The sequence below is a fragment of the Salvelinus sp. IW2-2015 genome, linkage group LG32, assembly GCF_002910315.2.
Source record: "Salvelinus sp. IW2-2015 linkage group LG32, ASM291031v2, whole genome shotgun sequence".
Classification (NCBI taxonomy): Eukaryota; Metazoa; Chordata; class Actinopteri; order Salmoniformes; family Salmonidae; genus Salvelinus; species Salvelinus sp. IW2-2015.
Genome location: NC_036871.1, coordinates 10,092,487 through 10,116,526, shown reverse-complemented (window position 1 = coordinate 10,116,526; position 24,040 = coordinate 10,092,487). Strand labels below are relative to the sequence as shown.

General features: G+C 42.4%; 1 protein-coding gene across 5 annotated transcripts in view; it reads left to right on the top strand.

Moving 5' to 3' along the window:
- The window catches only part of LOC111956573 (CMP-N-acetylneuraminate-beta-1,4-galactoside alpha-2,3-sialyltransferase), a 78,194-nt gene extending 63,038 nt beyond the window's left edge, over window positions 1–15,156 (top strand). For all 5 annotated transcript variants that reach the window (XM_070436737.1, XM_023977059.3, XM_023977061.3 and 2 more), the window contains 2 exons: window positions 8,704–8,850; window positions 10,338–15,156. In XM_070436737.1, the coding sequence (XP_070292838.1) occupies window positions 8,704–8,850; window positions 10,338–10,427 (237 nt within the window). In that variant the 3' untranslated portion in view covers window positions 10,428–15,156. The remainder of the gene's footprint in view (window positions 1–8,703; window positions 8,851–10,337) is intronic.
- The last annotated feature ends 8,884 nt before the right edge of the window (window positions 15,157–24,040 follow it).

Here is a 24,040-nt window from a genome sequence, read left to right as displayed (position 1 = left end):
ACTGTACAGGAAGACTAGCTTGAAAGGCTAAAGTTCCACAGAGGAGAGCAAGGGAGATGGGTTAGGCCGGGGGTAGGGAGGTGTGCTGCAAAAGGGGTTAGGGAGTTGGGAAGGGGTACAAGAAATGTACAGCCTTCTGCCCTGAACACCTGGTCTACAGGAACATGTGTAGAACATGTGGGGAGCACTGGTACCCCCTCAGTGTGTGTGGGTGGGGGGGGTGGGGCTGTCCCAAACAACAATACTGATCAAGGCAGGGTGCAGCCTGACACATCATTCCCCTAAAATGCCCACCTTTCTTGCCCCTGATTAGTACTTGTGTGTGTTTGCGGGCTCACACAGCAGGGGGGGACCCTAAGCTACACCTGCCCTAGGGCTCCAAATCAAGCTGATGATTTAGAGGGGGCCTCATCCCCTCCAATCGTCCTCCCCATGTACCCCCTAGGCTTTGAGGAATTGAAGGTCTGCCCTCTCAAACTACTGTGACATTGGGGGGGGCGGCACTTTAAGCAAATTGTTGATCACGTTCAGATCAGGACAAGTTAACAACTCTGGCCCAGAACAAAGCCATGAGCAACAGGGAGTGGGAAAGGAGGGTGGTGCCAGACCAGTCACAGACTAGGAGCAAGATAGCAGATTTAAAGGAAGATGGAGAATACAACGGTTCATATAGGCATTTTCAGTTTTGATTTGATTTCCCAATGCTTGCTTGTACTACCTACTGCTCTTAGTGGAAAGGGTGTTGGGTCATTGACGACAAACTCTCATCTCACCTTCTAATAACGCTTTTTTCCTACATTGCACCCCAACATAAGATACGACACACTATAAAAAAGTGACATGGCCACTAGTGAGGCTCRGGTCGACTCATAACCCGCAGTCCCCACGGTTATATCTGCTGGGCAGGTGGGATTAGGGTCATGAAATATTGTGTGGATAAAGGCCGTGTGGGTGGCGGCCGGGTTGAATAAAGAAAAAACTACATAATTTTTTTTTATATACAAATACAGTTAAAGTCGGAAGTTTACATACACATAGGTTGAAGTCATTAAAACTAGTTTTTCAACCACTCCACAAATTTCTTGTTAACAAACTATAGTTTTGGCAAGTCGGTTAGGACATCTACTTTGTGCATGACACAAGTAATTTTTCCAACAATTGTTTAGAGACAGATTATTTCACTTATAATTCACTGTATCACAATTCCAGTGGGTTAGAAGTTTACATACACTAAGTTGACTGTGCCTTTAAACAGCTTGGAAAATTCCAGAAAAGGATGTCATGGCTGCCACAACTCAATTTCCTTTGCTTGATATCAATAGGAAAATCAAAAGAAGAACCTCAGAAAAAAAATTGTAGACCTCCCACAAGTCTGGTTCATCCTTGGGGGCAATTTCTAAACGCCTGAAGGTACCATGTTCTTCTGTCAAAACAATAGTACGCAAGTATAAACACCATGGGACCACGCAGCCGTCATACCGCTCAGGAAGGAGACACGTTCTGTCTCCTAGAAAGGGACGTACTTTGTTGCGAAAAGTGCAAATCAATCCCAGAACAACAGCAAAGGACCTTGTGAAGATGCTGGAGGAAACAGGTACAAAAGTATCTATATCCACAGTAAAACGAGTCCTATATCGACATTAACCTGAAAGGCCGCTCAGCAAGGAAGAAGCCACTGCTCCAATTCGACAGACTAAGGTTTTCAACTGCACATGGGGACAAAATGTACTTTTTGGAGAAAGTTCCTCTGATCTCATGAAACAAAAATATAACTGTTTGGCCATAATGACCATCGTTATGTTTGGAGGAAAAAAGGGGGAGGCTTGCAAGCTGAAGGTCACCATCCCAACCGTGAAGAACGGGGGAGCATATCATAGTTGTGTTGTGCTTTTGGTGCAGTGAGGGAACTGGTGCACTTCACAAAATTGATGGCATCACGAGGGAGGAAAACTAGTGGATATATTGAAGCAACATCTCAAGACATCAGTCAGGAAGTTTAAAGCTTGGTCAAAAATGGGTCTTCCAAATGGATAATGACCCAAGCATACTTCCAAAGTTGTGGCAAAATGGCTTAAGGACAACAAAACTCAAGGTATTGGAATGGCCATCACAAAGCCCTGACCTCAATCCTATAAGAAAATGTGTGGCAGAATTGAAAAAAGCGTGTGCGAGCAAGGAGGCCTACAAACCTGACTCAGTTACACCAGCTGTCAGGAGGAATGGGCCAAAATTCACCCAACTTATTGTGGGAAGCTTGTGGAAAGCTACCCGAAATGTTTGACCCAAGTTAAACAATTTAAATGCAATGCTACCAAATACTAATTGAGTATATGTAAACTTCTGACCCACTGGGAATGTGATGAAAAAATCAAATCTGAAATAAATCATTCTCTCTACTATTATTCTGACATTTCACATTCTTAAAATAAATGTGTGATCCTAACTGACCTAAGACAGGGCGTTTTTACTAGGATTAAAATGTCAGGAATTGTGAAAAACGGAGTTTAAATGTATTTGGCTAAGGTGTATGTAAACTTCCGACTTCAACTGTATATATAAAATTATTGTGCAATTTATATCTATAGGCTACATTGAGGTTTTCCTTTTAGGCTATCGGTCATTAGTGCTTAATTAAACTCAGGCATTGTCTTTTTACCTTAGTGGATCGATGCTAACTTTTCTGCCTGTTCCCAAAAGCGCTTGGTGATTGGCGTGTAGGTTATTTGGCTCGCGTAAAGTTAGGCCCTAAAGCTTAACCTCTCTGGGATATGTGGGACGCTAGCGGGAAAATGCAGAGCGCCAAATTCAAATAAATTACTATAAAAATGTAACTTTCATGAAATCACACATGCAATACACCAAATTAAAGCTACACTTGTTGTGAATCCAGCCAACGTGTCAGATTTCAAAAAGGATTTACGGCGAAAGCAAACGATGCTATTATCTGAGAACAGCACCCAAGCAAACAAACACAGACCATCATATTTCAACCCTCCAGGCGCGACACCAAATGCAGAAATCAAGCTTTTTCTGTTGGCACCCCAATATGTCCCATAAACATCACAAATGGTCCTTTTGTTCGATTAATTCTGTCGATATATATCCAAAATGTCCATTTATTTGGCGCGTTTGATCCAGAAAAACACCAGTTGCAACTCGCACAACATGACTACAAAAGTTACCTGTAAGCTTTGTCCAAACATTTCAAACTACCTAATACAACTTTAGGTATTTTTTAACGTAAATAATCTCTAMAATTTAAGACGGGATATACTGTGTTCACTACCGGAGGAAAACAATGTTTAGCGAGCTTCTGTGTAACGCGCCTCTAACAAAGAGTACACTTCCCTCTAGCCTCGTTCTGAACAGTGCTACTTCTTMATTTCTCAAAGAAAAAACCTCAACCAAATTCTAAAGACTGTTGACATCCAGTGGAAGCGATAGGAACTGCAAGAAAGTCGATTAGAAATCTGGATTCCCAATGAAATCCCATTGGGAAAAAACAAGTTCTGAATGGTTTGTCCACGGGGTTTTGCCTGCCAAATAAGTTCTGTTATACTCACAGACATGATTCAAACAGTTTTAGAAACTTCAGAGTGTTTTCTATCCAAATCTACAAATTATATGCATATCTTAGCTTCTGGGCCTGAGTAGCAGGCAGTTTAATTTGGGCACGCTTTTCATCCAAAATTMCGAATGCTGCCCCCTATCCTAGAGAAGTTAAATAAGAAATGGAGATTTGTAAATAGAAAGGGAGGACCAGAAAAGTAATGTTTGGGAACGATTTGGTGAAGTGGTAAAAAGAGGATGATAGCAGTGCAATGTTATGTGTGATGATTGTGAGGCGCTATACAAATTAGACAGTCACAAGAAGTGCCATAGGCCTATTTGAACTGTAACCTACTGTTCAGATGGGTTATATGGACACTGACTGTAGATCTATAACCTTTCACATTAGTCTTAATATTAACTCCTGCAGAATTAAACATTTCTTGCAGTAAAATGATACACCAACTGTACATTTTGACTCGTGAACAGGAGTGGAGAAATATGATTTCTTGAGCATTTTCAGCATCTACAGACGGTCCTCTATCTTTATCAGCATCATAAAAGCTGATAGTATTAAAACCGCTGGCTTTCATCAAGCTGCCCACTCAAGAAAAAGCTTCAAACTGTAACCAGTGGTTCAGGTTATCAGTCAACCTACCAGGATAGTTAAACAGCACAGGAGTGAAATCATCAACATGTATTGATCACATCTTTACTAATGCTGCAAATCCATCGGATATAGTGATCACAATATAGTAGCCATATCTAGGAAAACCAAAGTTCCAAAGGCTGGGCCTAATATAGTGGTATAAAAGGTCATACAATAAGTTTTGTAGTAATTCCTATGTTGTTGATGTAAAGAATGTGTTTGTGTGTAATCCGTGGTGTGTAATGAGGAGAAAACAGATGTTTCACTTGACACATTTTATGAAGTTGCTTATCCCAGTTACTAATAAGCATGCACCCATTCAGAAAATGACTAAAAACTGTTAAATCCATGTGGATTGATGAGGAATTTAAAGTTGTATGGTTGAGAGGGATGAGGCAAAAGGAATGGCAAATAAATGTGGCTACACAACTGAATTAAAATAAGAAACTATACTATGAACCAAAGATAAATGACAAAGAATGATAGTAAAAAGCTTTGGATCACCTTCAATTACATTTTTTGGGAAAAGGCAGACTCAGCTCCATCATTCATTGAATCAGATGGCTCATTCATTACAAAACCGACTGATATTGCCAACTACTTTGATTATTTTTTAATTGGCAAGATTAGCAAATTTAGGCATGACATGCCAGCAGCAAACGCTGACACTACACATCCAAGTATATCTGACCAAATTGTGAAAGACAAGAATTGTAATTTTGAATTCCGTAAAGTGAGTGTGGAAGAGATTTTAAAAATATTATTGTCTATCATCAAGGACAAGCCACCGGGGTCTGACAACTTGGGTGGAAAATTACTGAGGATAATAGTGGACAATATTGCCACTCCTATTTGCCATATCTTCAATTTAAGCCTACTAGAAAGTGTGTGCCCTCAGGCCTGGAGGGAAGAAAAAGTAATTCTGCTACTTAAGAATAGTAAACCCCCTTTACTGGCTCAAATAGCAGACCAGTCTGTTACCAACCCTTGGTAAAATTTTGTAAAAAATTGTGTTTGACCAGATACAATGCTATTTTACAGACAATGCTATTTTAACAGACTTTCAGCACGCTTATAGGGGAAGGACATTCAACAAGCACAGCACTCACACAAATGACTGATGATTCGCTGAGAGAAATTGATAATAAAAAGATTGTGGGGGCTGTTAGACTTCAGTGCTATATTGTGGATAAAGAGTTACCTGTCTAACAGAACACAGAGGGTGTTCTTTAATGGAAGCCTCTACAACATAATCCAGGTAGAATCAGGAATTCCCCAGGGCAGCTGTCTAGGCTCCTTACTTTTTTCAATCTTTACTAACGACATTTGAGTAAAGCCAGTGTGTCTATGTATGTGGATGACTCAACACTACACATCAGCTACTACAGCAACTGAAATGACTGCAACGCTTAACAAAGAGCTGCAGTTAATTTCAGAATGGGTGGCAAGGAATAAGTTAGTCCTAAATATTTCAAAAACTAAAAGCATTGTATTTGGGACAAATGATTCAATAAACCCTAAACCCTAAACCTCAACTAAATCTTGTCATAAATAATGTGGAAATTGAGCAAGTTGAGGTGACTAAACTGCTTGGAGTAACCCTGGATTGTAAACTGTCACGGTCTAAACATACAACAGTAGCTAAGATGGGGAGAGGTCTGTCCATAATAAAGTGCTTCTCTACCTTCTTAAAACTTCTTATGGCTGCATCCCGCTAACGGGATCGATATGACAACAGCCAATGAAAGTGCAGGGCGCCAAATTCAAACAACAGAAATCTCATAATTAAAATTCCTCAAACATACATGTGTTTTATATCATTTTAAAGGTAATCTTGTTGTTAATCCCACCAAAGTGTCCGATTTCAAATATGCTTTTCAGCGAAAGCACTACAACCGATTTTGTTAGGTCACCACCAAACCACAATAAGCACAGCCATTTTTCCAGCGAAATATAGCAGTCACAAAAAGCAGAAATAGAGATAATATTAATCACTTACCTTTGATGATCTTCATCAGATGACACTCATAGGACTTCATGTTACACAATACATGCATGTTTTGTTTGATAAAGTTCATATTTATATAAAAAAAATCTGAGTTTACATTGGCGCGTATTCACTAGTTCTAAAAACATCAAGTGATTTTGCATAGCGCATCTTTTCAACAGAAATACTCATCATAAATGTAGATGATAATACAAGTTATACACATGGAACTTATGATCATACCTCTCCTTAATGCAAAACCCGCTGTGTCAGGATATTTTTGTTTAATTACGGAAAAAGCAAACATCTGCCAAAATCTGAGACGGCGCTCAGAACAAATAGCTTACATATAGCCCGCCATGTTGGCGTCAACAGAAACCAGAAAATACATGATTAAACTGTTTCCTTAACCTTTGATTGAACTCATTCAGAAATGCAGTCCGAGCGAATCACCAGTCCCACTAATAAATGCCCTTGGTTGGTTCGATAATGGTCCGTCACATATTATGTCCCAAGATTAGCTACTTTGGGTTACGCTGTTGGTAAACAATTTCCAAAGTCCAAAGCGCGTCCCACATATAACGTGACGAAATGTCCAAAAAGTCCGTAAGCAGTCAGTAGAAATATGTCAAAACGATGTATTGAATCAAATCTTAAGAATGTTTGTTAACAACAATCGTGATATAACGTTCCAACCGGGAGAAATTGTTACATTGACTCTCAGTTGAAGATGGAACGGAGCGCCTATCACGTGAACAGCGCATGCTTCAATACGAGTCCACCTCATGGCAGTGATTACTCAATCCTCGTCTCCCTCGGCCCCCCTTCACATTAGAGGTCATTCAGACAACGTTCTTATTGACTGTTGACCATCTACGTGGAAGCCGTACCTAGGAATGAAACTCATCCATATCTCGCTGTATTTCATTGGGAGCTTGAATGAACAAATCTAGCCAGCCTTTCAGAAAAAAATCCAAACAGAAGTGGAACTTCTCAGGTTTTTGGGCCGCCATATGAGTTCTGTTATAACTCACAGACATAATTCAAACCAGTTTTAGAAACTTCAGATGTTTTCTTATCCAATACTAATTAATAATATTGCACGTATATTAGCACTAGTACTGAGGGCAGCCCGTTTACTCTGGGCACCTCTGTGCACCTTTTCTCCAAGCTACTCAATACTGCCCCGCAGCCATTAAGAAGTAACACACTAAATCAACATGCAGTCTACAGCCTCTTAGTTTGGTCGCACCTGCGACTACTGTTCAGCTCGTGGGTCTGCTCTGGCCGCTGCAAAATTACAATTGGCTCACGAACGCGGCAGCACACGCTTGTCCCTTGGATTTACCACAGAGAAGCAAACTTCCAATCAATAGTTCATGGTCCAATCTCTCCTGGCTCAAGTAGTAGAGACGAAGATTGTCACTTCTCACTACTGTCGAGTGCCTATTAACATGGTGAAAGCACAGAGCTGTCTGTTTTTAACCGGACTAGCACACAGCTCAGACACCCATGCATACCCCACAAGACATGCCACCGGAGGTCTCTTCACAGTCCCCAAGTCCAGAACAGACTATGGGAGGCGCACAGTACTACATAGACCCATGACTACATGGAACTCTATTCCACATAATCAGGTAACTGATGCAAGCAGTAGAATCAGATTTTTWAAAAACAGATAAAAATACACCTTATGAAACAGCGGKGACTGTGAAGCAACACAAACATAGGCACTAAACACATGTACACATGGCTTTTGTGTTGTAGATATGTGGTAGTGGAGTACGGGCCTGAGGGCACTCACTTAGTGTGTTGTGAATTCTGTAATTAATGTATTGTAATGTTTTTAAAATTGTATAACTGCCTTAATTTTGCCGGACCCCAGGAAGAGTACTTGCTGCCTTGGCAGCAGCTTATTGGGATCCATAATAAATACAAAAACAATAAATATGCAACCAAGCCGAACTGAAATCCTATCAGAAACATGTTGGGTCGTTTTCACAGCTTTTGTATTTCCTTACAACCGGTCAAACTCAATTGGAAATTTGGCACTGAAAATGTTTCCCATTTTTCTTTTCTTTTTCCCCGGTCCCTAAATGTCTTTGCTCCGCGAAAGAAGCAGGGATGACATTACTTTACCGATGTCAACTTGATTCATTCTATAATTTATGACATTCTGRTGAGCAAGGGTTTATTTAGTCTTCTAGGTTAATGTATACTGACAGAAGAGAAGCTGCATGTATTTAATTATAGACAAGTTGACTAACAAATGACAGACATTCTAAGCAGAAACATATGTAAATTAGGCAAAGAAAATCCTGCATCCCTTGTCATAAAATCATTCCGCCGTCTGAYTATATTTACTATATTTGGGGGTCGCGTGCGGGCCTCAGATTTTCCCTTCATCACATAGTCAGGCGTTTGCAGATGGGTTATTAACGATTGCAGGCGGGTGCAGGTGAACAAACAGCTGACCCGTACACCACTAATGGCCACCTCTGTGCTTTTCCTTCTCCAGAACATTCCAACCCTGGGGACCGTCGCCATAACAATGGCGCTGCATAACTGTGATGAGGTGGTGGTGGCTGGCTTCGGTTATGACATGAACATGCCTCACGCACCCTTGCACTACTACGAAACGGTCAAGATGTCCGCCATCAAAGAGGTGCGTGTTTTTGTTGCATTCATATCAACTGGAAATGGGTGCATCTCAGTAGTCTTCGAGTGGCGTGTCCTTTCCTTGTCTACGCTAAGTCAATGTGAAAGAACTGGAAGAGTGAAAACGCATTGTCAGTGCACAAATCCACCGTATTGCTTTCCCCGATCCTGTGTTTTCAGGAGAGTGCAGATGAGAGAGCGGAGACTACATTGGCTCCCCGCTAGACCTGTTGACTGACGAGAGTGTTATTCCATTATCTGTGTCTTTTGATTGGCTCTCGTATCCCCCCCCCCTCCCTTTGAACTATGACCAAATAAATTACTCCAAGACGGGGCGTTTTAATCCTCCATTCCAGACTGCATCAGTGTTCTGTTTTTACAGATGTCACAGAGGGGAGCTGACGTAGGAACTATGAGCTCAGAATGATAACCTTTGTCTAAACTCCCGGTGAACTCCTGACATTTGCCATGTTGAGCAATGCAATCAATGGAAACATMATCTAGTAGGTCTATCGTCATTGGAACACAAAGACTACCGCTCCCTCATGTCCTTCCGCTGGTGGTAATGTGCTGAGGTCACCTCTGAGGGGGTGATGWGATGCAGTAGTATCCTTACTCACTGTCTGACGTGAACTAGTCCCCTCCTCCAGCCAGCGTTACCCACCGTAGATGCGAGATGGATCAAGGTGTTTTTCAACTTTCTCTAGCTTAGTGTAAAGGGGTCGTACAGGAGTGAATGTAGAATACCACACTGTACAGCATGGCTGYACACACCATTTGTATGTGTGTGTTATGTGGATGCAAAGATGTTAAAGCAAGAGGGAGGTTGCTTCCATATCATCTACTTTCTGAACTAGCTCCTCATCCCTGGACTTTCAGCCTGAATCAGATAGCAAGGCCTGAAGAGAGACACCGGTGTTACCGCTCACATGGGTTTCCCGGCCATGCTCCCTGTAGAGCATTGAAACCCTAGCCCTGGTTCCGTGTGAGTGAGATCCGTCAGTGTCCGGGCCGGGCCGACCCAGACAGGCCAGGGGCCCTCGAGCGGCTCGGTCCCACAGCTTGGACCCAGGTGGGTTCCCTGGGGCAGCTGTGGGGCCCGGTTCAGCCCGGTCCTCGCACTCTCAGGCCCCAGAGCCCACCACCTGCTCTGGTTACACACTCTGCCGACCGGACTGACGGYCTGGATCACAATGGGGAGGGAAACACGGTGTGGCTCCATACACACACAAACAAACGTGCACGCGCACACACACACTATAATCTATCACACATTTATCAGAAAAACAATGCATGCTTTTACTGAAGTGCCTATGGCAAGGCTCTTAACCAGGTCAAGTGAAATGTTTTGATGCAGAGAGAGATGATGCAAACAGAATAGAATGCAAGGAACATCCTTCAAGTTTAGGCTGATGAGAACAGGGTCTTTGAACCTGACCTGCATTCGTCTGACATGCTTCTTGTTTCTGATTGTGTTCCCTTGCACCTCCGCAGTCCTGGACACACAACATATCCAAGGAGAAGGAGTTCCTCCGCAAGCTGGTGAAGGCCAACATCATCACGGACCTGACTAATGGGATCTGAGTCTGACCATCCAAGAGGTTTGCCTTTTCCCAAAAGAACTACAGAACAGAGGATGCTGGGAATGAACCTGGGTGGTGGGGGGGAGAGGACCCTTAGAACCCAGACCCTGGTGGTCTGCACACTGCCTGAGTTTTTATGTAGAGGAGATTTAAGCGGATTACTCGATGGAAAGGCGCACATATGTGCCTTCTGACCCAGAGGCTCCTGTCTGACACAGCCAGGAGGGACGGGCATGGATCGAACGCCAGTGAGCGGACAATCGGACAACCGCGTTTACCGTTTTGAAACCAGCGAGCATCGAATGAACACATGAGTGGTATGGAAGAGGAGGRCGGAAGGTCTGACAGACAGATATAGAGACTGACAGACTGCAGGAGAGAGACAGAGGGACAGATAGTTACAGCAGTGCCAAATGTACCTCGTTACAAAGGGGGGAGGAGAATACCTCTCCCTCTACTGCCTGAATGTATTTACTTTAACAGTGTAAATGTCAAAGATTTTTACTATGCTTTTTAACAAGCTCCAGCGACCTCCACCCCATCCCCAGTTCTCTCAGTACTGTCTTTCCCGGCGAGCCTCCATCCAGGCCTGGTGGGGAGAAACCTTTTTCAAACCTCTATCTCCCCCTTCTCACTTCCATATCGGCAGSCGTTTTTGAGGCCACCGTGCATTTTGAGATTAGCATTTCAGATTTTAACAGGAAGTTTAAGTTGGATTATTTTATTTTGGTTAAATGTATTTATAATTTAAGGCTGATAGAGCACTAACTATCTTTTCCTTCTAACAGTTCGCCTTAACGTGCTTCCTCAATGATTCACTGTGGTGTCATAAATTGTTGAGTGGATGTCCTTCAAATCCTAGTATTTCTAATATGGCTCTTCACAAAATCAGAACAATTATATTTCCGGTCGAAAACGTTCTAAATGCAGATACCACAGGAGCTTGTTGAATTGTGTTGTGAATATCATTATGTGAGCGGTGAGGCAGAGAGCCTAGGCCTAGGTTACCAGCCACGCAGCGAGAGAGTGGAGATGGGAACTCTCTATTATTTGTRTGGTGCTGAGAAACATTCCTAATTTGTCCACATGCAGAGCTTATGTTCCCTTCCGCCATGAAACTATATGTTGCCAAGTTTATTTTCCCTGACTCGTAGCACATGTGAAAATTGTTAACTATTTTTATTTCCCCTGTTATGATGGTTGAATATACACCATCGTGGAAACAGTGAAATCCCCGTTTTAGAGGCCACAACCCGGTAGATGGATACACAGTTAAAGGGCAAGCAGGTGTTTGTTTACGATAATTCTGTTTATTATCGGTTCATTATTACATGAATTAACCTTGCACAGGCTATATAAAGTTTAAACCTGTGTGGCTGGTAAAAGTTTGAGTAGCCCATTTTTGCAGCCTTATAGCCTATTCGATTTTGGGAATTGTTTGTTTCAATTCAAAACAATATTGAATGTAAAGGTATTGTTTTATGTCGGCTATAGGCTTTCATTAGTTAAGAAGGCTAATTGGAAGGCTCTTTTTAAAAGCGATTTGAGTTGTCAATGTGCTGCATTGTGAATTATAAGAGAGGCTTATTGTTCTTAATTCATGGTATTCTTTTATCCATATCTTGAATAGACATGCAGACAAATTAATAGAGGGAAGGGGAACACCTATTACCCTCCTACTCTGGAGTCATAAAAACAATTGAAATATATACTTTTTTTGGCGGGTCACGGATCGGCTCTCTGAACAATTCTATGTGGTTGGTTCGGGTTGTGGAGAAAAATCTGTCCTGATGTCAAATATCGGTTGGAGCTCGGAATTGATGTGCCTGACCCTGGCAAGACTCTAGATTGCAGTAAATTATCCACAGGAGTTGTATTATAATATCCTTTTGACTTGCAATATTAAACCCAGACTGGTATTACAATGTGAAAGCTTACTGGTCCCAAGTTTCTCAGCAAAAAACGCCATTTTCTTTTGTTAGTTACAGTTCAGTATTTAAGTGTTGCTCCGTGCATAGCAGTGGTTCAGTATTGACCAGATAAGACCACGCTATGGTTGCCTTTTCTGCCTCCCTCGCTGCTTCCCTCAACATCAACAAAACTTAAGAATGTCAATTTTAAGATTTGAATATTTAAAAATGTACCGAATGTAATAATACACTTTATATGTTGAATTTTATTCTGACATGATACGTTTTGTTTTGTTTGTACCATTTTTGGGGTGACATTTGAGTTGTTTTTTTGAAAGTCAGTCATTTTCTGAGGCTTTTTTAATTAATATTTAAAAAAATGTTGTGCTTCCTGGATTGGACAGGAATTTAAACAGAATTGACCCCAACCCTGTTTTTCCAGCCTGGTCACTAAGCAGAATATAACTATTAAAACTGGAGACAACAATGACATCATACAGGAAACCTCACCATATCACCCATTGGTAGAGGTCTATATCAGTTATCWCCTTGCCCTGAGCAATCAATCACTGGCAAGGTCGTTACACTTCAAATCACAAGTGTTGCTGTTTCTTTTTATATTATATATACAGTGCCTTCAGAAAGTATTCATTCTCCTTGACTTATTCCACATTCTGTTACAGCCTGAATTCAAAATGGATTTTCTCACCCATCTACACACAATACCACATAATGACAAAGTGAGAAAATGTTTTTTTTTTTTAAATGTATCACATTTATTTAAAATAAAATACATAAATATCTAATTTACATAAGTATTCACACCCCTGAGTCAATACTTTGTAATCGCCACCAAAGTTGCTTCTACATCTGTCTTTTTGGGTAAGTTTCTAAGAGCTTTGTACATCTGGATAGTACAATATTTGCCCATTATTCTTTTTCAAATTCTTCCATCTCTGTCAACTGTATRGTTGATCATTGCTAGACAACCATTTTAAAGTCTTGCCTTAGATTTTCAAGACGATTTAAGTCAAAACTGTAACTAGGCCACAGAAGCATTCAATGTTGTAAGCAACTCTAGTATAGATTTGGCCTTGTGTTTGAGGGATTGTCCTGTTAAAAGGTGAATTTGTCTCCCAGTGTCTGTTGGAAAGCAGACTGAACCAAGTTTTCCTCTAGAATTKTCCCTTTGCTTATAGCTGTATTCCTCTTATTTTTGTCCCCCAAAAACTCCATAGTCCTTGCCAATGACAAGCATACCCATAACGTGATGCAGCCACCACCATGCTTGAAAATATGAAGTGGTAATTGGATTTGCCCCTAATGTAATGTTTTGTATTTAGGACAAAAAGTAAATTTCTTTGGTACATTTTTTGCAGTATTACTTTATTGCAAACAGGATGCATGTTTTGTAATATTTTTATTCTGTCCAGGCTTCCTTCTATTCACTCTGTCAGTTAGGTTAGTATTGTGGAGTAACTGACTGGGTGTATTGATGCACCATCCAGAGGCTAATTAATAACTTAACCCCATGCTCAAAGGGATATTCAGTGTCTGCTTCTTTCTTCTTCTTTTTTTTTTACACACATCTACCAATCAGTACCCTTTGCGAGGCATTGAAAAACCTCCCTTGAATCTGTGCTTGTAATTCACTACTCGATTGAGGGCCCTTAGAATTATCTGTATGTGTGGGGTACAGAGATGGGGTAGTTACTCCATAATCATGTCAACCACTATTATTGAACATGGAATGAGTCTGTGCAACTTATTATGCGATTTGTTAAGCAAATKTTTATTCCTTAACRTATTTAGGCTTGCCATAACAAAAGGGTTAAATATTTATTGATTCAAGACATTTCGGCTTTTAATTTCGCAATAATTTCTAATATTTTCTACAAACAAAATTCCACGTTGACATTATGGGGTATGGAGTACCACAGTGTGTCAAAATACCAATAAAACCTAGTGGTCAAGCAGGGAAATGGTTCCAATCGTTTCTCCACCATTCATTTTTCCCATAGGGGATTTTGGAAACACTTAAAATAAAGGGGCTGTGTTTAGTGTAGGCTTACCCTGGCGTGACATTTTATTAACCATGTAAATCTCTCTCGGACAAAGTGACTTTTATAAATATATATTTACCTGTATTTATCCCCCAAAATCAAATAATTAGCTGCTAGTGTGTCTATCATAAAGAACTACAAATGCCATGATGATCTGGATTGAGACTGCGAAATCGAGGCAAAGGTAAAAATCTCTGGATTAACCATCTAATGCTAGCTAAGTATAGTAATGAATAAATAGRCTACATTTTTTTAAATTGACAATAAATTGACACAATACCTGTCAGCAAAAGTGTCAGCTAGAAATGATGCGCAGGAGTTTTGCATGATGTCTACTTTTATGCCTATTAGCATTTTTGAATCTGAGAGTAAGTAGAGCCGGATATATTGATGAAAGTCACCTTGTCCGAGAGATTTACATGGTTATCAAAACGTTATGCCAGGGTAAGCTTACACGAAACAAAGCTCTTATTTTAAGTGTTCCTAAAGTGAATGGTGGAAAAATTATTGGAACATGTTTTGACCGCTAGGTTTTATGGCACCTCCACTGTGGTGCCCTATTGTGTGTAGATCAGGGACACAATCTCAATTGAATCAATTTGAAATTCAGGCTGTAACAACAACATTTGGAAAGAGTAAAGGGTTGTGGATACTTTCTGAAGGCATTGTATAAGCGTCTGTGTGTGTATATATAGACTTTGTCCTATCTGCGACTTGTTAATAAATACGTTGACCMTTTGGTCGCTTGGTAAGGTGACTGATGGATGGTGTGTATTTATTTGTTTTGTTTGTTTTTTTGTTAAAACATAAAGGACTGTCAATGGGTGGTCTAGTTTGCAGGCAACTATCTGTGCAGGCCTTAGGTTAGGTTACAAGGCCCTGGTGTTCTTTCCTGTTGTGCAGCCCCCATACTATAGCTGTGTCCATTATTCTTTTATAGAGATTATAGACTCCACAGGAAACATACTGTTAAGTTAAAAAAGCATTGGTCTAAGCCTGGAGCAGGATTTCCTGATTCCCGCTACCTGCTGAGAGACAGGAAATCATTTTTAATGCCCTATCCACTACTTCCTCTTGCACACTTTCTCTCTCTTCTTCACCTGCCAAACCCTTATGAAGATCTAGTTTCATTGTACAGTCGTGGCCAAAAGTTTTGAGAATGACACAAATATACATTTTCACAAAGTGCTGCCTCAGTTTGTATGATGGCAATTTGCATATACTCCAGAATGTTATGAAGAGTGATCAGATGAATTGCAATTAATTGCAAAGTCCCTCTTTGCCATGCAAATGAACTGAATCCCCCAAAAACATTTCCACTGCATTTCAGCCCTGCCACAAAAGGACCAGCTGACATCATCATGTCAGTGATTCTCTCGTTAACACAGGTGTGAGTGTTGACAAGGACAAGGCTGGAGATCACTCTGTCATGCTGATTGAGTTCGAATAACAATCTGGAAGCTTCAAAAGGAGGTTGGTGCTTGGAATCATTGTTCTTCCATCGTCATCCATGGTTACCTGCAAGGAAACACATGCTGTCATCATTGCTTTGCACAAAAAGGGCTTCACAGGCAAGGATATTGCTGCCAGTAAGATTGCACCTAAATCAACCATTTATCGGATCATCAAGAACTTCAAGGAGAGCGGTTCAATTGTTGTGAAGAAGGCTTTAGCGTGCCCAAGAAAGTCCAGCAAGCGCCAGGACCATCTCCTAAAGTTGATTCAGGTCAATCCTCAAGAGGCGGGTGGACAAACAAAAACCCACTAATTCTGACAAACTCAAAGCATTGATTATGCAAGAATGGGCTGCCATCAGTCAGGATGTGGCCCAGAATTTAATTGACAGCATGCCAGGGTCGATTGCAGAGGTCTTGATAAAGAAAGGTCAACACTGCAAATATTGACTCTTTGCATCAACGTCAGGTAATTGTCAATAAAAGCCTTTGACACTTATGAAATGCTTGTAATTATACTTCAGTATTCCATAGTAACATCTGACAAAAAKATCTAAAGACACTGAAGCAGCAAACTTTATGGAAATTAATATTTGTGTCATTCTCAAAACGTGTGTAGTGTAGTGTAGTGGCCCGGAGGGACCCATCCAAACCAGGACACAGACTGTTGTAAGGATACTCTTAAGATGCACACGCAAATTATCTGGCACACATACATTGCCTAGTGAAAGTTGACACACCTCTTGCACAGTCTTCACATTTGGCTGCCTTACAATTCAATCTAAAAAGGGATTAAATCCGATCGTACCGATCTACACAACCTACTCCACATTTACAGAGTGAAAAATTGTCTTCATTGTGTGTCTTCACACCCCAGAGTTTACACTTAGTGGAAGCGCCTTACAGCTGTGAATCATTTTGAATAAGATTATACCTTTGCACAACTCTTAGGGCAACATACTGTGCCCTCTGTAATTATTGGGACAGTGAATAATTTTTTTCTTCTTTTGGCACTATACTCAAAGTTTTTGGATTTGAAATCAAACAATGGCTGAAGTTAAAGTGCAGACTGTCAGCTTTAATTTGAGGGTATTTTCATCCATATCGGGTGAACTGTTTAGAATTTACTGCACTTTTTGTACATAGTACCCCCCATTTTAGGGGAGCAAAAGTATTGGGACAAATTCACTTGTGTATTAAAGTAGTAAAATGTCCCACATTCATAGCATGCAATGACTACATCGAGCTTGTGACTACAAATTTGTTGGAAGCCTTTGCTCTGTTTTGGTTGAGTTTTAGATTATTTTGTGCCCCATAGAAATGAATGGTAAATAATGTATTGTGCCTTTTTGGAGTCACGTTTATTGTAAATAAGAATATAATGTTTCTAAACACTTCAACATTAACGTGGATGCTACAATGATTATGGAAAGTCCTGAATGAATTGGGAATAATGAGTGAGAAAGTTAGACACACAAATATCCGTAATCATGGTAGCATCCATTAATGTAGATGTGTTTAGAAACATTCTATTCTTATTTCTTGTAATCATTGCGTGCTAGGAATATGGGACCAAATACTACACTTTTGACTACTTTAATACACAAGTGAATTTGTCCCGATACTTTTGGTCCCATGAAATGTGGGGGGAACTATGTACAAAAATGTCATTTCTAAACGGTTAAACCAATATGGATGAAAATACCCTCAAATGAAAGCTGACCATCTACACTTTAACCTCATAGTCCTTGTTTGATTTCAAATCCAAACTTTTGTAGTATTGAGCCAAAAGAAGAAAAAAGGTTTGTCAAAATTGCACAAACTCAGTAAATTTGTTTGGGAATCATTAGTCAGGTTTCCATTCGACAAAAGCAATGTCGCAGAATCATTGCGTCATGTAATGGAAACGGCAGTTATAGGGGACATTTTCAAAAGATAGACAAAAATGTTATTTGTTCGAAGGGTGAATTTTTCTTTTGTAAAACTTCACTGCAAAAAATTATGGTAATTGTTTTTCAAGGCACGTCCTCACGTACAGTGGGGCAAAAAAGTATTTAGTCAGCCACCAATTGTGCAAGTTCTCCCACTTAAAAAGATGAGAGAGGCCTGTAATTTTCATCATAGGTACACTTCAACTATGACAAACAAAATGAGAAAAAAAAATCCAGAAAATCACATTGTAGGATTTTTAATGAATTTATTTGCAAATTATGGTGGAAAGTAAGTATTTGGTCACCTACAAACAAGCAAGATTTCTGGCTCTCACAGCACCTGTACTTCTTCTTTAAGAGGCTCCTCTGTCCTCCACTCGTTACCTGTATTAATGGCACCTGTTTGAACCTTGTTATCAGTATAAAGACACCTGTCCACAAACCTTCAAACAGCATCACTCCACAACCCACTATTGGCCAAGACCAAAGAGCTGCGCAAGGACACCAGAAAACAAAATTGGTAGACTGCCACCAGCTGGGAAGACTGAAACTGCAATAGGTAAGCAGCTTGGTTGAAGAAATCAACTGTGGAGCAATTATTAGAAATGGAAGACATACAAGACACTGATAATCTCCCTCGATCTGCGGCTCCACGCAAGACTCTCACCCCATGGGGTCAAAATGATCACAAGAACGGTGAGCAAAAATCCCAGAACCACACGCGGGACCTAGTGAATGACCTGCAGAGAGCTGGGACCAAAGTAACAAAAGCCCTACCATCAGTAACACACTACGCCGCCAGGACCCAAATCTGCAGTGCCAGACGTGTCCCCCTGGCTTAAGCCAGTTACAATGTCCAGCCTCGCTGAGTTTTGCTAGCAGACATTTGGATATCCAGAAGAAAGATGTGCGAGAATTGGCATATGGTCAGCAGAAACCAAAATAGAACTTTTTGGTAAAAACTCAACTCGTCGTGTTTGAGACAAAGAATGCTGAGTTCGCATCAAAGAAACACCATACCTACTGTGAAGCATGGGTCTGGAAACATCATGCTTGGGCATGTTTTTCTGCCAAAGGACACAGAGGACTATCCGTGAAAGAAAGAATGAATGGCGGCCATGTATCGTGAGATTTGACTGACAAACCTCCTTCCATCAGCGCAAGGCATTGAAGAGGAAACGTGCGCTGCGTCATTCAGCATGAACAATATCCCAAACACACCGCCCGGGCAACAGGAGTGGCTTCGCTAAGCAAGCCATTTCCAAGTCCTGAGTGGCCTAGCCAGTCTCCAGATCTCAACCCCATAGAAAATCTTTGGAGGGAGTTGAAAGTCCATGTTGCCCAGCAACAGCCCCAAAACATCACTGCTCTAGAGGAGATCTGCATGGAGGAATGGGCCAAAATACCAGCAACAGTGTGTGAAAACCTTGTGAAGATTTACAGAAAACGTTTTACCTCTGTCATTGCCAACAAACGGTATATAACAAAGTATTGAGATAAACTTTTGTTATTGACCAAAGACTTATTTTCCACCATAATTTGCAAATAAATTCATTAAAAATCCTACACTGTGATTTTCTGGATTTTTTTTTCTAATTTTGTCTGTCATAGTTGAAGTGTACCTATGATGAAAATTACAGGCCTCTCTCATCTTTTTAAGTGGGAGAACTTGCACAATTGGTGGCTGACTAAATACTTTTTTGCCCCACTGTAACTAAAGTTCCACGCCACATTATTTTTCTAATTCTACTGCCTGCAAAAACTTTTTTTTTCAACTGTTGAACTCTTTCTTTGCAAGACAAGGATTGTCCTGACTTTAATGAACTCCTGAATAGCTTTTCTGGTTGGCTGGCAATTTTCACCATCCAATTATTTCAGATCTACAGGATTGCAAGTTTCACCATGGCACCGACTGTGGYAATACATTGGCACATGAGAATTAATAGTGAAAGAGAGTGACCCCGGCTCTACGTATTTTACTGGTTTGTGACTCACTGACACCGCCCCCGGTTAAAGGGGAATAAAGCAGCCCAAGAGTTAAAACACAAGGAAGAGGAACATGGGGATGGAAAGTGGGAGAGGTAGTGGAATGATGGTGGAACTATAGTGGTTCTGGAACAGAGGTAATGAATACACTGCTCATAATACTATAACTGACAGCACAGGTAGTGCAACAAGGCAATTGAGAGCATCCTGTCAGGCTGTTTCATCGTCTGGTAGGGCAACTGCACCGCTAACAACCGCAGGGTCTCCAGAGGGTGGTGCTGTCTGCACAATGCATCACCGGGGGCAAACTACCTGCCCTCCAGGACACCTACAGCATCTGATGTCACAGGAAGACCAAAAAGATCAAGGACAACAACCACCTGAGCCACTGCCTGTTCACCCCCCTATCATCCAGAAGGGGAGGTCCGTACAGGTGCATCAAAGCTGGGATTGAGACAGAAGCTGCACGCACACCATCCCACAAGTCCGGAGATGTGAGTAAGTCCAGTTGTTGATGGGCAGAGACAGAGATGTTGCTCTCTGCCACTGCTTGAGGGAGACTGCAAGTATTGTGTGATGTGCAGATGTCCGGCCCCCTAGTAACCTCCTTAGCAACCTATCAGGTCACAGGTCAAACAGGTCAGAGAGAGTTTGAGAGGCAGGTTTATGGTACCCCTTAGACTCTCAGTCTCCGTTCGGTCATSGGGGATGGGGAGTGCAGTGTGCAGCTTGGTTGTGAGGTGCTAATAATAGTCACTGGCAGGGACTTTGTAATAGCCACCCCTAAATATGAGCAGCATATTTACAAAATAAGGAATTCCCTGCTGGAATGTCAGTCTAGAGCCCGCCAGGGTCCAAGGCAGGTCCGGCCACCCTGTGTGGCCACCCCATCAGAGGCGGGCAAGGAGCAGCCAGGTTCAGAGTGCTGAGGGCGTCCATAGGGTGCCGAGGGGTGGCCCCCCACAGAGGTGGGCCAGAACCCCAGGAGGGCCCCCGTGTCCAGGGCCGGGGAGGAGAGCAGGCCCAGAAGCAGCTGCTCCCCAACTGAGGCAGGCCAGGCCCCAACAGCGGAGAGCAGGTGTGGGCGGTGGCGGTTCCCCAACTGAGACAGGCAAGTCTCTGGTGCAGGAACCAGAGTAGGGCCCAGTGCAGGCCCCGGAGCAGGCCCCAATGGTAGACCCAGGGTAAGGGCCTGATCAGGACAGTGCTGGTGAGTCCAGGGCAGATGGTGGATTAGTTCGGACCCCAGGGACAGGAATAGGTAGCGCTCCTGGAACAGGACACTGGGTGGCAGAGTCTGGGTGGTCAGCCCCGGTGAGGTCTGGTGTGTCCCCACAGTCCCGTCGGGGTTCAGTCAAGCAGCAGCAGGAYCAGGATTGGAGCTGGGTCAGGTGGTGCATGCTGGGTAGGGGCCATCCTGGACACCCCGAACGGGACCCAGGGCTATGTCGGGTGAAGCGGTACTGTCAGTGTCTGGTGACGGGTGAGGCTGGGTTCCCCCATGGGCCCAGGTCAGCGCTGGACCGGTCATCGGAGGTAGCAGCAGACAGGTCCGGTGCTGCTGGAGGGTCCCCTAGTGCAGGGACAGGCAGAGAGTCAGAGGCAGACACGGCCTCTGTCGCTGGCGACAGCTCGCCAGGTAGCTCTGGCTGGTGATGATCTGGTGGCGGTGAGGAATAGAGTCCAGTCAGCAACATAGGCACACWACCGTCTAGCGATGCTGCTGGAATCGCATAGACCACCCAAGCCAGGGAGAGGGTTCCCCCAGAATCCCCAGCAGTGGAGGGGTAATCGGTAATTACGTCTGTTGTGGGCTCAGTCTCCGTAGCAGGCAACTCTTGAGGACCAGCGAGGGCTTAGGACATGACGTGTCCCTGCCCGGTCTCAGTCACAGTCATGCCCGACAACGGTGCCGGGGATGGAGAGGCAATATAGTCACACCCGACAGTCACAGTCACACCTGGCAACGGTGCCGGGGTCGATAACACATTCTTGCTGCTGTCCTCCATATGACTGGCTGATGTTCTCCACTGCAACCTGTTGGAGAGGGCTCCGCTGACAGGAAGAATCCCGGGATCTGGTCTTCTGTTGCATAATGCGAAGAACGCTGTATATTCTGCTCAATACGGGCAAAACGTGCTTCCTGTGACTTCCCAACGTAGAAGAATAATCCACACGCTGGGTTGTTGGGGATGCGACCCCACCTGGTCCTGAGTAGTATCACACAGGTGGAGGAGACGGGCCATAGGGTTCAGGCTGCACCGTCGGCAGGTGTGGGGCTCCCATAGACTACACAGAGGGGGTATAATACACATGGTCGTAGTTAACTGGATACCCCAGAGCCATACTCCATTGGACTGCAGGTGGCCTGTGTGGAAAATACCYTGTGTGGTCTCTGGGCCGCCATATTGTGGCGGTGTCAGCAAAGTCACAAATCCGTCTCGAAGGAACTTAAAAGAGAGCGACCCGGATCGACGTATTTTACTGGTTTGTGACTGGTTAGAGGGGAATAAAGCATTTCAAGAGTTAACACGAACGGGAACTTGATTTAAACACTCGGAGGAAGATGCACATGGGGATGAAAAGTGGGAGAGGTAATAGAATGATAGTGGAATGGTAGTGGTTCTGAAACAGGWGAGACAGAGGTAATGAATACACTGTACACAATATTATAACTGATAGCACAAGTAGAGCAACAAGACTATTAAAGGGAAGGATGAAAATGTATATGCTACCTGCACATATGACAGTTATACACAAAGACGGCATACAACAATAGTAACAACTAACTATTAAGAACAATATATACATGTCACACAACTCACTTTGTGCACGATCACCATCCCACAAGTCCAGAGATATGAGTGAGTCCAGTTGTTGATGGGCAGGGACAGAGATATTGGTCTTTGCCACTGCTTGAGGGTGACTGCAAATATTGTGTGATGTGGAGTCAAGAGGATGGGCAGATGTCCGGGCCCCTAGTAACCTATCAGGGCACAGGTCAGACAGGTCAAAGAGCGTTTGAGAGGCAGGTTTATGGTACCCCCTAGATTCTCAGTCTCCGGTTGTGGGGGATGGGGAGTGGAGTGTGCAGCTAGCTCATTGTTGTGAGGTGCTAATAATAGTCACCGGCAGGGAATTYTTTTATAATTAGAATATGGCAAATATTAATCAATTATTGCATTCTATCCATGTTGGATTTCACGGGCTACATGAAACGGGTAGGTGGGAGGGCATTTAGTCTGTCGCCAATTTATTAATGCGCAATTTGCCTAAATGGGTAATGGAACAGTAGCGGTGCGTGGGTAAAATCACTGGGGAAGCTAATCCAAAAAAAAGCCATATTACTACCTATGTGTTGTGATTATTGCGTTGTTTTCTATATAACATGTTAGTTCATATGCCTTGTGACTGTGATATATAGGCCAAAGGCCAAGACAATAAGAATACACAGTAGCAGAATAAATTCAACCACACCTTTGTTTCATTACAAAACCGGAGAGCAACATCTGTCCGGTGAAGTCCACAATTCATATCGCATGTAACAAACAGTTAACATGACCTACATCATGGTCAAGCAAGGTAATGTTTCCGGCATTTTCGGGCAACTTAACAACTATTGATTTAGAACCACGGAGAGTTACTGCAAGTTGCAAAGAAAACAGGAGCTGCGTCCACTATTCCAGCACCATTTAAAATTCAACATTTCAACATCATCTACCTAATAACCTATGCTTAGTCTAATATAGTAACAACTAAAAGATACCAAAAATAATTTTGCCCAATCAACGTAAGCTAAATAGGATGTGGCTGTCCATGGTTCTGATTTGTGTGTGTGTGTTCAAGTAGRAAAAACATATTGACTCACCCTACTTGTAGAGAAACGCCAATGCCATCCTCTCAGGCCAGGGGCACAATGTATGAATTTATGGTTGGATCAGAATCGCCATTATAATCATTGGCCAGTATGACAAATTAGGTAAAACCACAAGTCCAAATCCCTATCTCCATCCATGGCTAATTTAGGAAAGGGATTATTTTAGCTAGCTAGCCACTGGACGAAAACAACACAATGAGGTGCAACAATTCAAGTTTTTTTCTGTCAATAATGACTGTTAATAATGACATTTGGTCTGAAGCCAAATCCAAACTGTCTTCCCTTTACACTTTTTTTGGGGTGTGCCAGGACCATTCACAGCTGAGCTCGCTCAGTTTAGCTCAATGCTGATTTGGCTATTAATTATTTATTCATTTTTATCAAGGGAGGCCA